The sequence below is a fragment of the Stigmatopora nigra genome, chromosome 1 (genome assembly GCF_051989575.1).
Source record: "Stigmatopora nigra isolate UIUO_SnigA chromosome 1, RoL_Snig_1.1, whole genome shotgun sequence".
NCBI classification, from domain to species: Eukaryota; Metazoa; Chordata; class Actinopteri; order Syngnathiformes; family Syngnathidae; genus Stigmatopora; species Stigmatopora nigra.
Window position 1 is genome coordinate 13,127,887 of NC_135508.1, and position 12,932 is coordinate 13,140,818.

Sequence of the window (12,932 nt, forward strand, 5' to 3'; positions counted from 1 at the left end):
AAAACCAGTCAATGTTTCCCTAGGATAGTCTAATAATGCTTCTGCATCATGTGCCCAACACATGGGGCCCATGCAATCGCGGCAGACCACCCCAAAAATGCAGAGGTTTTCCTGCGGGAACTCACATAGGAAGCTGACAAGGCTGAACACAGCAGGAGGAGACTCAAGTCTGACAGACTTATTATGGCTAATCAAACAGACAGACAGGCTATCAAGCCACTTCCTCCTGCTAAAAAATTCCCAAGTGCCAACAGAAAGAGTGCCACCCTCGCCGCCTTTAATGAAAGGTTTATGGGGAGGGCAGGAGAGTTGTCATGACTTAATTGAAAGACGCATCATTGGTGTTTTTTACTAAATGCATGTGTACCTTCTTCTAAGATATTGTTGATTGTTAGATCCAGCAAAGAAAAAAATGTATATAAAAATCTCATTTTCTGAACCCCGCTTTATCCTCATTGGGGTCACAGGGGGCGCTGGAGCCTATCCTAGCTGATTTCAAGCCATAGGCAGGGGACACCCTTAATCGGTGGCCAGCTGACAACCAGACCACCCTTACTTGGGGGCAATTTAAAGTGTCAAATCACCCTACCATGCATGTTTTGGGTATGTGGGAGGAAACCGGAGTACCCTGAGTAAACTCACGCAGGCCCAGGGAGAACATGCTAATTCCACACAGATGGATTTGAACCCAGGACCCTAGATCTGTGAGGCAAATCCGCCAACCACTCACTTGAAATGCATTCTTTATCATGAGTGCCAATGTATCTGTCAAAAAGAAGTCTACTCCAAATGTCTGTATGTCGCCATTTCTGGAATTCAGGTGAAAAGGTCTCAAAGAGAAGAAGTCTTCCTCTAAATACAATATTGTGCTTGTTTAGGGAGACAAAGACACATTGAAGTGTGACATTACATGCGTAAATGTTGGACAATAATTTAGGGCGTCAAGCTATGCACACACAAAGACGTCATTACTTGAGGCAGGTATCCACACATGGAGACATGCAGCTGGGACCATCAATGGCGCCTGTATGGCCCAAGTACTATATATGGGCATGGGGCCCCCCATCTTTCGTTAGTTATTAGTTTTGAGAACAGGATAAATCCAACAATACTCTCTCTTTAACTCAAGTGGCCCAGCCAGCCGTACATAAGAGGTGCACAGTTCCTAACTTGGATGGGAAATAGAATGTGCCAAGTATATTATAATTCTTCTTTTGGGGTTACTGTGATAAGGCGATCTCTTTGGTGAGATATTAAGATACTTCATGAAGAAAGGAATGATTATAGAATCTATTTTTTTATAGAAAGTACTACCTCAAGAAGTATTTGGCTCACCGAGTACCACCTAATGGCCAATGTTAAAATACAGTAGGGTAGTGGGACCAAATGTTTAGGAAGACAAAACAAAAATACAGTTTCAAGAACAGTAAATGTAAATGTTTTGTGGATTAAGTTAAATACAACTGAACTGTTCTTTATGAATGCACTTTTGATTTAAAACATTTGTACATTTAGTTCAACCAGCCGGTCACATTCCACCAAAGGGAATCAATCTGCTTACCGCAATTTGAGAAGCACCCTTGAAAAATAACCCCCAAATACCTCTGTATGTAATTAAGCCAGAACGAAACTATCTCACCAAGTTTGTCAAGTGGGCGAGTGTGTTTTTGTGAGCATCCCGTCTTTCCACGCGGTGCTCGTGGGCCTTCGGAGCCAGATGAGGAGGCGCTTCCGTTGACGTGCGTTTCAGCTGCGGGGACAGACAAGTGTCAGACATTCATCACAGCAACAAGATGCAACCCCTTTTTTCTCCATTTCAATGGCCTTCATTTAAGCACGCCATTAATCAGATGCATCGAAGCATAGCCTATCCTTAAAAAGGAGCTCTGCCCAACATCTGTAAACACAAACAACTCCCTTAAAACTGGCTTTTGGGGGGAGGGGACACGCCGCGAGCTGTCAGAGATGAGCCAGTTCACCGCCAGCGAGGTGGTTTATCAAAGCGACGGAGGGGGTGATGGACCCGGGTGGGGTTGTCAAGCTGCTAACGATTAATCATACATCCCGCCTGCAATTAGCAGGAGGTCTTCAAAAGCTGGAGGAGCCCCCGAGAAGTCGGTAAAAGAGCAGATGTGTATCAGTTTGGCCTGCACTCACTTTCAGTTGGAGGTGGTTCAGGTTGCTGTCGGAGGTGCAGTTGATGGGGCCCTCGGTGGAGAACTCCAATGGGTAAAGCAGGGTTTGACCGTGAGCGGCCAGCGGGCAGCGCAGTTCCAGCAGGGTGTGGCTGATTCGGCTTGGTCCATTGTTAACCAGCTGCAAAACAAAGCACGAGTTCAAGTTTCCACTGCCAAAAAAATGACCTGATTTTACAGTGGCGCCAAAAAACAGTATTCAGCCCTTCTTCCATTTTTTATACCGTTTTTAAGCTGTCATTTTAGCATTTCAGTTAAATAGAGATAAATACAACATTTCAAGCTACCTGGGCCAGTGTGAAAAAAGAATGACCTCTTTTAATTGATGAATTACCTGTGGTGAATCATAATTGTTAAAAATACTCTTCGATTTCATTGTTTAAACCTAGAAATGATCACCTACAGATTTCTTGAACCATTAAACAATTTAATTAGAATGTATGTGACGCAATGTCAAGAAATATGAGAACAGAGAAATAACTTAGGTAAACCTGGCAAAGTTCACAAAGGCATTTCTCTATGTACTGAATTGCACCATTAAGAACAAATGAAAACAAGAAAAAATAAGTTAAAAGCAGACAGAAACGACTCATTTAGAAGGTTAAAAAGGAACCCAGGAAACACATCTAAAGACCTGAAAGCATTGTTTAGGCCACCGTTTGCGGCTCACAAATATGGAAACAACTGTAAAAAGTAACATCCATAATTCCAAGGTGTAAACTAGTGCGGACCAAAAAAATAACCTAAAGACTCATCTTTAATTTAAAAAATAATAATAAAACATTTGAATGATATTCAAGGCTTTTGGGTGATTTGTCTTTGGACTGGCAATATAAAAATTGTGTAAATGTTTTAAGTTTAGATCTTTTAACGTGGTCTATGTATTTGCTTCATTCTGAGCATGAAAAGTAAAATTCTGCCATGCGGGAACACATTTTCGAGCAATTTTGAACATATGGACGATAAAACTGCCAATTTGAGGAAAATAGCAAAATAGCTAAATGAAAGAGAATCAACGTTTTTCTTTTCAATAAGGATAAGCTTTGAAGGAGAAGGAAAGTATGACGTGTTGAGTCGAGATGCGTTGGAAGCAAGTGGGAGGAGGAAAATAATTGGTCACCTCATAGATGTGTTCCACTGCCGGCCCCACTTCCTGCTCCATTTCGTAGTTCTTAGTCACCTTCCAGTTGGTCGGTGGAAAGAAGACCTTATCTGGGCGAGACACCCTGCAAAACAGGAAAAAAAGAGGAGGGAGGGGGTGGGAGTGAGATCATGTTGGCAATCGACCAAAATACTAGCTACATGGGCCAGGCAGTCCCTCACCCCTGTAGGATGACCTCAGCCTGGACAACCACCTCGAGCTTGTACGGCGCCACCTCGCTGTGGGAGTTGTTCTCATTCTTACTGGAGACGGCGAGAGAGTGATAGCGGTAAGATGACGTCAAGACACAAAAGACAAAATTGGATCTTCTAACATCTAACTATTGGGAAAATACCTGCGAATTTGCAGCTCAAACTGGACAGTTTTGTGAGTGTCCTTCAGTCGAGGCACCGTGAAGCGAAGACCCGCCCAAATCTGAAGAGAGCATTTATCGTTAGCATCTCAAAACCGGAGCTTCAAAAAAATTGATTAATCCGAGTTGGGCCAAGATGAAACGAGTAAATTGAATGATTTTGGATTATTAACTATTAACAGACACATTACAGACATTCATTAAAAGGTCCAAAATGGCTTGTCAACTTTTTTTAAACAAGCTCATGAGAGGAGAAGGAGTATCTCTACTGATTACGTTCTTACACTGGTGCCAGACTTCATGGGGTTTCCAAGGTCGCAGCTGAGGTACCGGGTCTGGTTTTCAGTGTCGTAGCTGCAAGTCAGCTGGGCCAAACTCTGCGGCAAAAAGAGTGTGAGCGTGCTTTTCAAACTCATTGGCAATCCCAGCTATACTCACCTCATTATTGCGCGAAATGCCGCTGTAGTCGGCCTCGGGGGGCAGCACCACATAGAGCTCGGCTTCGTACGCGCCCCCCTCCCCCTCGTTCCTGGCGTTGAAAGTCAGGGTCAGAGAGTTGTCGTCACCCAGGTACACATCCTTCCTGTCCCTGAGGAGGCAGTAAAAGGTATAATGATTACTAATTCCCATCAAATGGTGTCATGCCAATAAATATGTGCAGAGGAGCTGCCAACCTGTCATTATTTTTAAAAATAGGTACATTTTTGGGTGCAAATTAGAAATATATAAAAGCAAACAAATTAAAAGGGTTTTTTATGCCACCAAAATGAAGTATGAACAGGACATTGCTCACAAATTGGCGACATTGTCTATTCAGTAGCCATCTGTAGATTAATATTATTCACCAGCAGGGTACTAAAATAGGCATGTTGCCATTAAATTCATCAAGCCTTCCTGTAACTTAAAAGCGAAGCGTCAGTGTTATGATTGTGCAAGGACAGCGTGTCAATCTGAAATCGACCACACAATTACTTAATAGTATTGTCCAATGACGCTTTCCCGTGGCATACCGAGAAGACGAGCCACATCAATGCAGAGGATCAGAAAGTGACATCACTTAATTGTACTTGCTTCATTCTCACCGCATAATCAAAAGTTCTTGCAAAGGCCTACCGAGTCAGGATTCCAGCAGAGTTTCATCGTTTTGAGGACATCGTGTAGCTATGACTGTTTGAAATTTCAAAACAAGACTGGCGCCGGATCACTTCACCAAATCACATGTGACAAGTTGTGAAAGTATTTTACATGCCATTGAGAGTTTCTTTGATTAAATAACTAATCGTACTTTTGTGTTCATCTTTTTAAGACTTCTCAAAAGTGGATTTGAGACATTTTAATGTCAGATCAGGCCTTAAATTTTATCGATGCCGATTAAAACTACTCGGGGAACTTGCTTCAGTAAGCTGAATATATCAAGATAGGGACGCATGTGGAATGTAAAATGATGTAAAATACGTAAGTTAGTAGCCAATACTTAATAGCTAATAGCTCGTTTCCAAAGTGTCTTAACCCCAACCTCCATCAGCCATGATGGGACATTTTTGTTGCAAGTTGATGCGAAATATTCACTTTAGAGACAAGTCAAGTTCGACAGTCCTCACCATTCATTGGACAAGATGCTTCTAGGCATTCTTGCGGTGTCCTCGGACCAAACTCCGACCATTTATTCCAACCATATAATACACACGTGTATACCATTAGACCCAATCACTCATATGGAATGGTTGGTTGGATGGATGGCTTCACATCAGTGTTCTCAACACCTTGTAAAACACACTCAATCTCCAAGTTCTATTAGACCCCTGAGCAAGCTCACTTTCGTTGGGGACATTGTCAAAAGGACTGGAAAGACAAGAATGAATAGTTTCTAGTATTGTCCAGCCGATTACGGATAGTAGTTTTGGGCTAGTAAACCGAACTAGACCATTTTGACCGATTAATGAAGTGAGACAAATCCATTTTGACTTGGACATCCAGATCTGTTAATGAGTAAAAAGTGCTAAAGAGTTAAGAACCTAAGGAAGCTCTCAATCGAGGATGTCGCACACACCAAACAATGTTGGAGGGCCTAGAATAACAGCGCTACAACTCTGCTTCCTCCCATTCCCTGTAACAAAGAGGAATTCCACACTGAGGGTCACGCACATGCTTCTAATTAGCAAGTAAGCTTTGGCGAGAAGTCCTCCAGTAAGTCAGCTGTATTCTGCTTTCAAATGGCTTTGCACTTTTGAAAAGATGTCAAGAAAAAACAAAAACTGCTGCAATTTATTAAAAGGCCACAACATTGTGAAACCTCCCTGAGGGAGTCCTTCCTCCAACAGGTTGTGAGCTTTGGCAGCAATGCAAGAAAAAAAAACACTGCAGGAATTACGACTCCTTTTTACGCGTTTGGCTGAAATTCCAACAAAATCAAGGCCATCTTATTGGCCCGGCCTCAAACAAAAAATATTCAAACGTGATCCTAATTCCGCTGATGGCACTTTTTTGGGATTTAGATTAGATTAGATTACTTTGATTTATTCATCCTGTATTTGGGAAATGTCATTGTCACAGTAGCAGGAGGATGAGAATACAGACAGGAAAATGCATTTTAGACATAAATAAATATGTAAATATATATATATGTAAATATGTAAATATATATATATATATATATGTAAATATGTAAATATATATATATATATATATATATATATATATATATATATATATATATATATATATATATATATATATATATATATATATATATATATATATATATATATATATATATATATATATATATATATATATATATATATATATATATATATATATATATATATATATATATATATATATATATATATATATATATATATATATATATATATATATATATATATATATATATATATATATATATATATATATGAAATAAATAAACGTGTATTTTGGATCCACTGGCGGCAGGTTCCTCCACGTGTGGGGGGTCACCCATACATGCAGATGGCAGATAAATATAGGAATGTGAAATCAAAATGACAGAGCGGAGAGGGGAGTATCAGGGAGGAGAAAAATGTTAACAGATTTTTTAAGGCAGTGCGCGGCAACCTCGGCTAGGACTTTGGATTCACGGCACGTGGCGCCAACAGTTCCTGCCATTTTGGCTGACTCCTGTTTGTTATAGCACCTGCAGAGCACACACGCGCTTCCTGTTTTTGAAAGGATGTCACACATTTGCCCCTCATGCTGACGCTTCAACTTTCCTCGGTGTATCAACGTCCGAAACATTGCAACTGAAACAGATCTATATTTTGGTGCAGTTTTAGTCCATTTAACTTTGCAGATCTTTTTCACTTTGCACTTCTATTGGATCCTTTTGGTTCCCACAAAAACACAAACGAGTACATATGTACATGATGTTGAAACTATTAACTTTGGAGGAAATCTGTTTATCTTGGAAGACTTTTCTTTTTAAATGTGGAGAAGGAAAACTTGTTTAAAATAGGGCAAGAACTTACAAATAAACACTTGCCGGGGGTTTTGAAGCAAGAGTGTGTGTGTTAGATCTATCAGGGGCCAAGCAATATCAACAGAGTCGGTTTGCATAATGGCCTAGCAACGTGTGGCTTATCCATTTAACGTTGATTTATTCATTTAAAATCATTTAACGCATGAAAGCAATGCAACTAAGAATCGGTATGGTGATGTGCACTTTGATGCAATTGATATACTGTACTGTTTGCGATACACTATGATGTAGGATCAGGAAAATATAACAAAAGCACTGTGGTCCATCCACCATGTGTCAACTGAGCACTTGAAATGCATGTCCTGTTTTAAAAAACTATTTTCAATATTTAGACAGAAGGACTGCAATGTTAGGAAACCTTCACTTTCAGACTGTTAATAAAATGCTCTCGTTTTTTGCCATAAACAAAAGAGCTAAACACAAAAATACAGTTTAAATTTAAGCAGTTAATGTGATCTGTATTTTTATCTGACGTAATTACATCAACGCACACACACTTCTAATAAAAGGATACTTACTCTTATCTCAACATTAGAACAAGGGTATTTTTTAGGTAAGCAACGTGCCCTGCTTTTATTTACACGAAACATCTATGACTAGACCCGTTTTCCCACCTTTTATAGGTGTGCTGGTTTACATTTGAAGTTGTTGGAAGTAAAATAGTAGACATAATGAATACATTTACTTCTTCTTGGTCTTGCTTTTACCAATAGACATCTTATATTGCTGTCTTTAATAGAGATTTCAAAACAGTATCCAAAACTTTGCATTTATATGAATATATTGAATTTCCCCATCAATCATAGAGGGAAATGTGAGAAGAAATGAAAGACATACCCGTGCACTGCTAGCTTCAAATCGGGGACACAGATGTTGTCTTCTCCACAATCCAGCAAAATATGAGCCTACAAACAAAAATAAAACATTGGCATAAATAAGCCACTTTTTTTTTGAAGAGCTTAGATCATAAATCACACTTTGAAAGCAGACATGAAGGTGAGTGTAGCATGATGCAACAAGTGCAGTGACTGATGACATTCCGATGCACACCTGGATCACAGCTCCTCTCCTTATTTATAGGATTACAGACAGATGATCCAAAACACGGCAACGACTCACGGGCAGAGCTAATGATAGGAGCAGACGCGTACACTCGTTCCTCAAGCAGCTGTGCCGGCACGCATGTGTTTTGTGTTTGCGACGTCACAGGAGGAAACGATGAGTCCGTCCCCGGGGGAAGATTACGCTCTTGCGGCACCAAACATGTGGCTGCGAGCTCACCAATCTTGCCACTGTGCCACATCATAGCGCTCCGTGGCCGGCCGAGCTTTCCCCACACGCGACGCCACCCCCTTAAAACCACAGCAGCGAGGTTGTTAAGTTGTAGAATTTAAGACAGGCAAACAGCGTATTTTTCGAGCACTGGCTTTAATTTGCAGACTCCTACTGCGCTTGTATATACCGTGTGGAGCAGGGGTCGGAAATCTTTTTGACAGAAAGAGCCATAAACAATTCACATTTTTAAATGTTATTCCCCAAGAGCCTTACTAAAAACACATGAAAATGTGCATTTTTTTCAAATCTTAAAGTACAAAAGGTGTCTGAATTCTTTTAACAATGCGATTCAATGACTATCAATGAGGATGCATGCACATGGGTGTCTAACGAGAAAAAAATAGATTGTTGTTGTGTTAGTCAGTCCAGAATTAAGGGTAAACAATGGATTCAAAGCAATCCGGTGCAATGAAGGGTAGTGCGAAGAAAAGGCATATGATGACAATCGATAATAAGCACGAAATCATTGAAAAACAACTGAAGTGTACATAAAACTGAGCTGGCTCGCCAATATATATGAAGAAATAGGTAGTTCGCCTAGAAAGCCACAGTGGAATATATTATGCTATTTGCCTTGGTTATTGCACAAGAAGGTTTAAATTTAGTGTAACGGTCGATTCCAACGAGGTGATCAACTAGCCTGGCTCACTTCTTCATTGCATTTTCCAGCGGGCAAGATATGCACATTGTGTTGTGTAACATTTTAGATTTTGGGGAATATTGATTGGGACAGAAAGTGCTGCTGTTTGATCAACGTTACACATGCGTCGTTCTTAATTGCATCAGGCTGCGACAGTCAGTGGCACGTTGGTGATGACGAGGAAAATAAATAGAAAAGGGAGATTACAGAGAGCAATGTGCCTGCCTCCACCCCCCTCTGTTATTACCAACACCAGGCTCTAATTATGGACACCAAGAAATCTACCATGTTAACTACACACATGTTTCTTTGGACCTGTACGCATCACACATGAGATGCTAAGAGCTTCATAACAACTCTGACAAACATTTAACGCGATTGAAAACACTCAAAAAAAAGTGCAACCGTCTACAGTATTGGTGAAGACTCCACTATTTTTGGCAGGTTTTGAGCTATTAAGTCATGTTAGAACGCAAAAGCTTATTTCAACAAAAACTATGATGAGCTGTGGGGTAACAATGATTCAAAGCGGATACGTTTTGGATTTACAGTCATTTGGAATTTGACCAATCTTGAATGAAAGATTGAACATTTCTGTTGTTATTTCTGAGAGGTAACTTTAATTCACTCAGATAAATGACAAAAATCCTCTAGTGAGATGTAATGGATTCTGCTCCAATGCAGATAAAATAATGTGTCATCTGAAAGGTGTGATTAAATAACAGTACGCCATTGATCAAAGTCAGGAAGGACAATGAGTTTCTTGTGGCGTACTTAGAAGACAAAAGAACAAGATGCAAATGATGCCAAAATGACGACCATTAATAGCTCCAGCGTGAGGCAAAAACCCTGCCAGGAACATTTGGAACATGTTAAGAATAAAAACAAGAAAGGCTTTTGAGACCCATCGAGGCTCGATGAAAAGTAGCTGTCACACAATCTCCCAGACAGAGGCATTATCACAATAAGCTAAGGTTGTGCGTTTGAAATGAATTTTCTTCAACTCCACTCCCATTCCTAATTGACACACGAGCACGGTGCATTTCAGGATTATCCAAATTGGGGATTTTTGCCAGATTTAAGTTTGATATTTTAGCTCAAGGTCTGGGTTCTTGGCAGTGCACCACATCTGTGAGAGACCCGCAAGCTTTGATATTTAGAAGCCAACGGCACTGATCCAGCCAAGGAGAAGCTACAAAAGAGTGAGAAACACACAAACCACCATTGAGTAGTCGGGATGCTCGTCGAGGGCCCATTTGGGGCTTCCATAGAACTCGGAGGCAGTGCCCATTAAACGTGGGTTTCAAATCAGGTCTGTTGGACTACAGAAAATCCAAAACGCAATGACTAGTTGGTGGTGGTGGTGTTGTGTCACACATGGCTGAATTCCTACAGCCTATCGATTCCTAATCAGTCACACCACCGGGTAAACCAATTTCCCCAATTTCTTGAGCAAGATAGGCTTTACAAAAAAGAATTGGATCAAAGGATCACTACTAATGCCCAAGGTCCCATGACCTAAATGCTTCACCAATGGCAGAGGAACGTTTAGAGCACCGTTTCTTTGGTTGTTAAGTTACCAAATGTTAGTGCAGATGCAATTTCGTATTGCCTCAGCTACTATAGCTTCAAGGTCCAAGTTTGTTTGTACAGGATTCTAACGTTACCAAATGTTCACTAGACCTGTTTGGAGAACACTTTTGTTGCCTCAATGAACACAGAAAAGTCCATTGAAGCATGTGACAAGGTATTTGGTGGAGAACATGATTATACAACTACTTTGGAAAAACGAAAATGGTGATGGCGAGCCAGTATTTGTTTGTCAAAGCGAAATAAGAATTAAGTTTACCTTCTGCTCAATTACGTTGGGGGATTGATAGTTCAGGATGGGTCGTAGACCATGAGAGTCTGCAGCAGCATTGTTATCTAAGCTGAAGTTCAATGACACCAAGATGGAGGAGAGTTTATCCCTGAATTCTTTTTCATCCTGCAGGGGAAAAAGTCACCTTGAAAATGCAGTTGAATAAAACAGCTGGGACACAACAGCGAACCAAATTTTAAAATAAAGTTTCAGCTAAATAGAACATAGAACCTACTCTTAGGTAGATCTTGGTTTGGTTGCACACACGCTCGCCACGGTGCACTCTTATACGCCTTTGCAGTAAAGGCTGCTGGGAGTCCAGGAAGAGAGCTCTTTTCACTGCTCCTTTTTGCTTGAACTTCTGACTGTCAAGCTGTACCTCTGCCAGAAAATCTGAAACGGACAGTTACGTATTCAGAGCAGGACGGAGTCACATAATGGGCAGCGGTATTGTGTGATTTGATAAAGAAAATTCTGTCTTTATTTAAGACAATACATGCTTAGATATACACTGTGGCAGGGAAAAAACATTGGAATATTACTGTATGTGTGAGGTTAATGGAGCATTAAATATATGCTATAGTACATTGGTGGGCACATCTTAAATGGTGTAGCTCTAAAACATTTAAGATAACTTTTCTACTTTGGCAGGGTTTTAATGGTAAATAATTAGAAATAACCAAAAGATCTAAAGCAAAGTCAGGGCGTTTAGACTCAGAAAATATCCTCCCTTAAAAGCGGATACGCGAGTCATTAAGTCATATTATACTTGACAGGATGAAATCCAAATATCATCTGCCAAACCTTTCCCTGGCAGCTGCAGGTCAGAAAACATTCGCAACAGTGACTTTTTGACAGTGTGGATGTGGAACGTTCTCTCACCAAGGACTTCTGGTAGGTGCTTCCCCTCAGCAGATATGCAGAAACTCAAGTTGACACTGTGTGGGACAGAAAGTTAATTGTAAATAAAGCTATCACAATACACACCCTTTTGCAGTCAGCCCATTCCCTACATGTTTGAAATTTCAGTGTAATGTAACAAATGTAATGACTAACATGCTAGGAATGTTTGGGAGCCAGCTTCCAGCAGACTGACTGGTAAATGTATGTTTCTGGTGTGACCCCTTAGCATGTGAAAAGAAGTAGCTAAATGTAGAAGGTGAAATTGGCCAAGCGCTCGGATTTCGGTGTTGATTGGCCAGAAGTTTCCCATGGAAGTTGTTTCCCATAACATCAACTGGATAACACATTGCTGACATCCCGACAGCCCAATCACTCTCTTTCTATGCGAGTAAACTTCTAACTAGAAGAATAAAAGAAATAGCCATTCATTCATTTTCCGTACTGCTTATGCTCACATGGATCGTGGGGGTGCTGGAGCCTATCCAATCCAAGTTTGGGCTGTAGGTGGGGGACATCCTGAATTGGTTCCCAGCCAATCACAACCCAAGACAAACAGACTAAAGGACAGTTTGTTCACAAGAGCTGTCACCATACTCAACATGAGTTCTGCACCTAGGATCTAATAAAGACTTAATAATACTACTTAGTTATTATGTTGACTTATTTATCTATTAACCATTCATGCTCAAACTCATACCAAAGGGCAATTTTAACTGTACAACCAGCATACTATACATATTAAGGGGACCTGGGAGGAAACCGAAGTACCCGGAGAAAACCATGCATGCAAACTCCACACAGGAAGGACATAACCCACTGGGGCTTGAACCCTCGATCTCCGAACTGTGAAGCGGACGTGCTAACCACCACCCCCAAAAAAGAAAAAAAAAACATTCACTGAGGACCTTCACTAATATCTTTATACAAGCTCCTGTATGGGAATTTCTCATGCCCTACTGTGTTTCAA

At 40.5% G+C, this 12,932-nt stretch overlaps 1 protein-coding gene across 1 annotated transcript in view; it reads right to left on the minus strand.

The window, feature by feature from the left end:
* itga5 (integrin, alpha 5 (fibronectin receptor, alpha polypeptide)) overlaps positions 1–12,932 on the minus strand; it is a 41,406-nt gene that overhangs the window by 4,061 nt on the left and 24,413 nt on the right. The window contains exons 17-27 of the mRNA XM_077712362.1: positions 11,945–12,000; positions 11,298–11,455; positions 11,051–11,188; positions 8,064–8,131; positions 4,148–4,298; positions 3,994–4,086; positions 3,692–3,771; positions 3,519–3,599; positions 3,316–3,421; positions 2,158–2,316; positions 1,640–1,750 (exon numbers count right to left, since the gene is read on the minus strand). Of these exons, the coding sequence (XP_077568488.1) occupies positions 1,640–1,750; positions 2,158–2,316; positions 3,316–3,421; positions 3,519–3,599; positions 3,692–3,771; positions 3,994–4,086; positions 4,148–4,298; positions 8,064–8,131; positions 11,051–11,188; positions 11,298–11,455; positions 11,945–12,000 (1,201 nt within the window). The remainder of the gene's footprint in view (positions 1–1,639; positions 1,751–2,157; positions 2,317–3,315; positions 3,422–3,518; positions 3,600–3,691; positions 3,772–3,993; positions 4,087–4,147; positions 4,299–8,063; positions 8,132–11,050; positions 11,189–11,297; positions 11,456–11,944; positions 12,001–12,932) is intronic.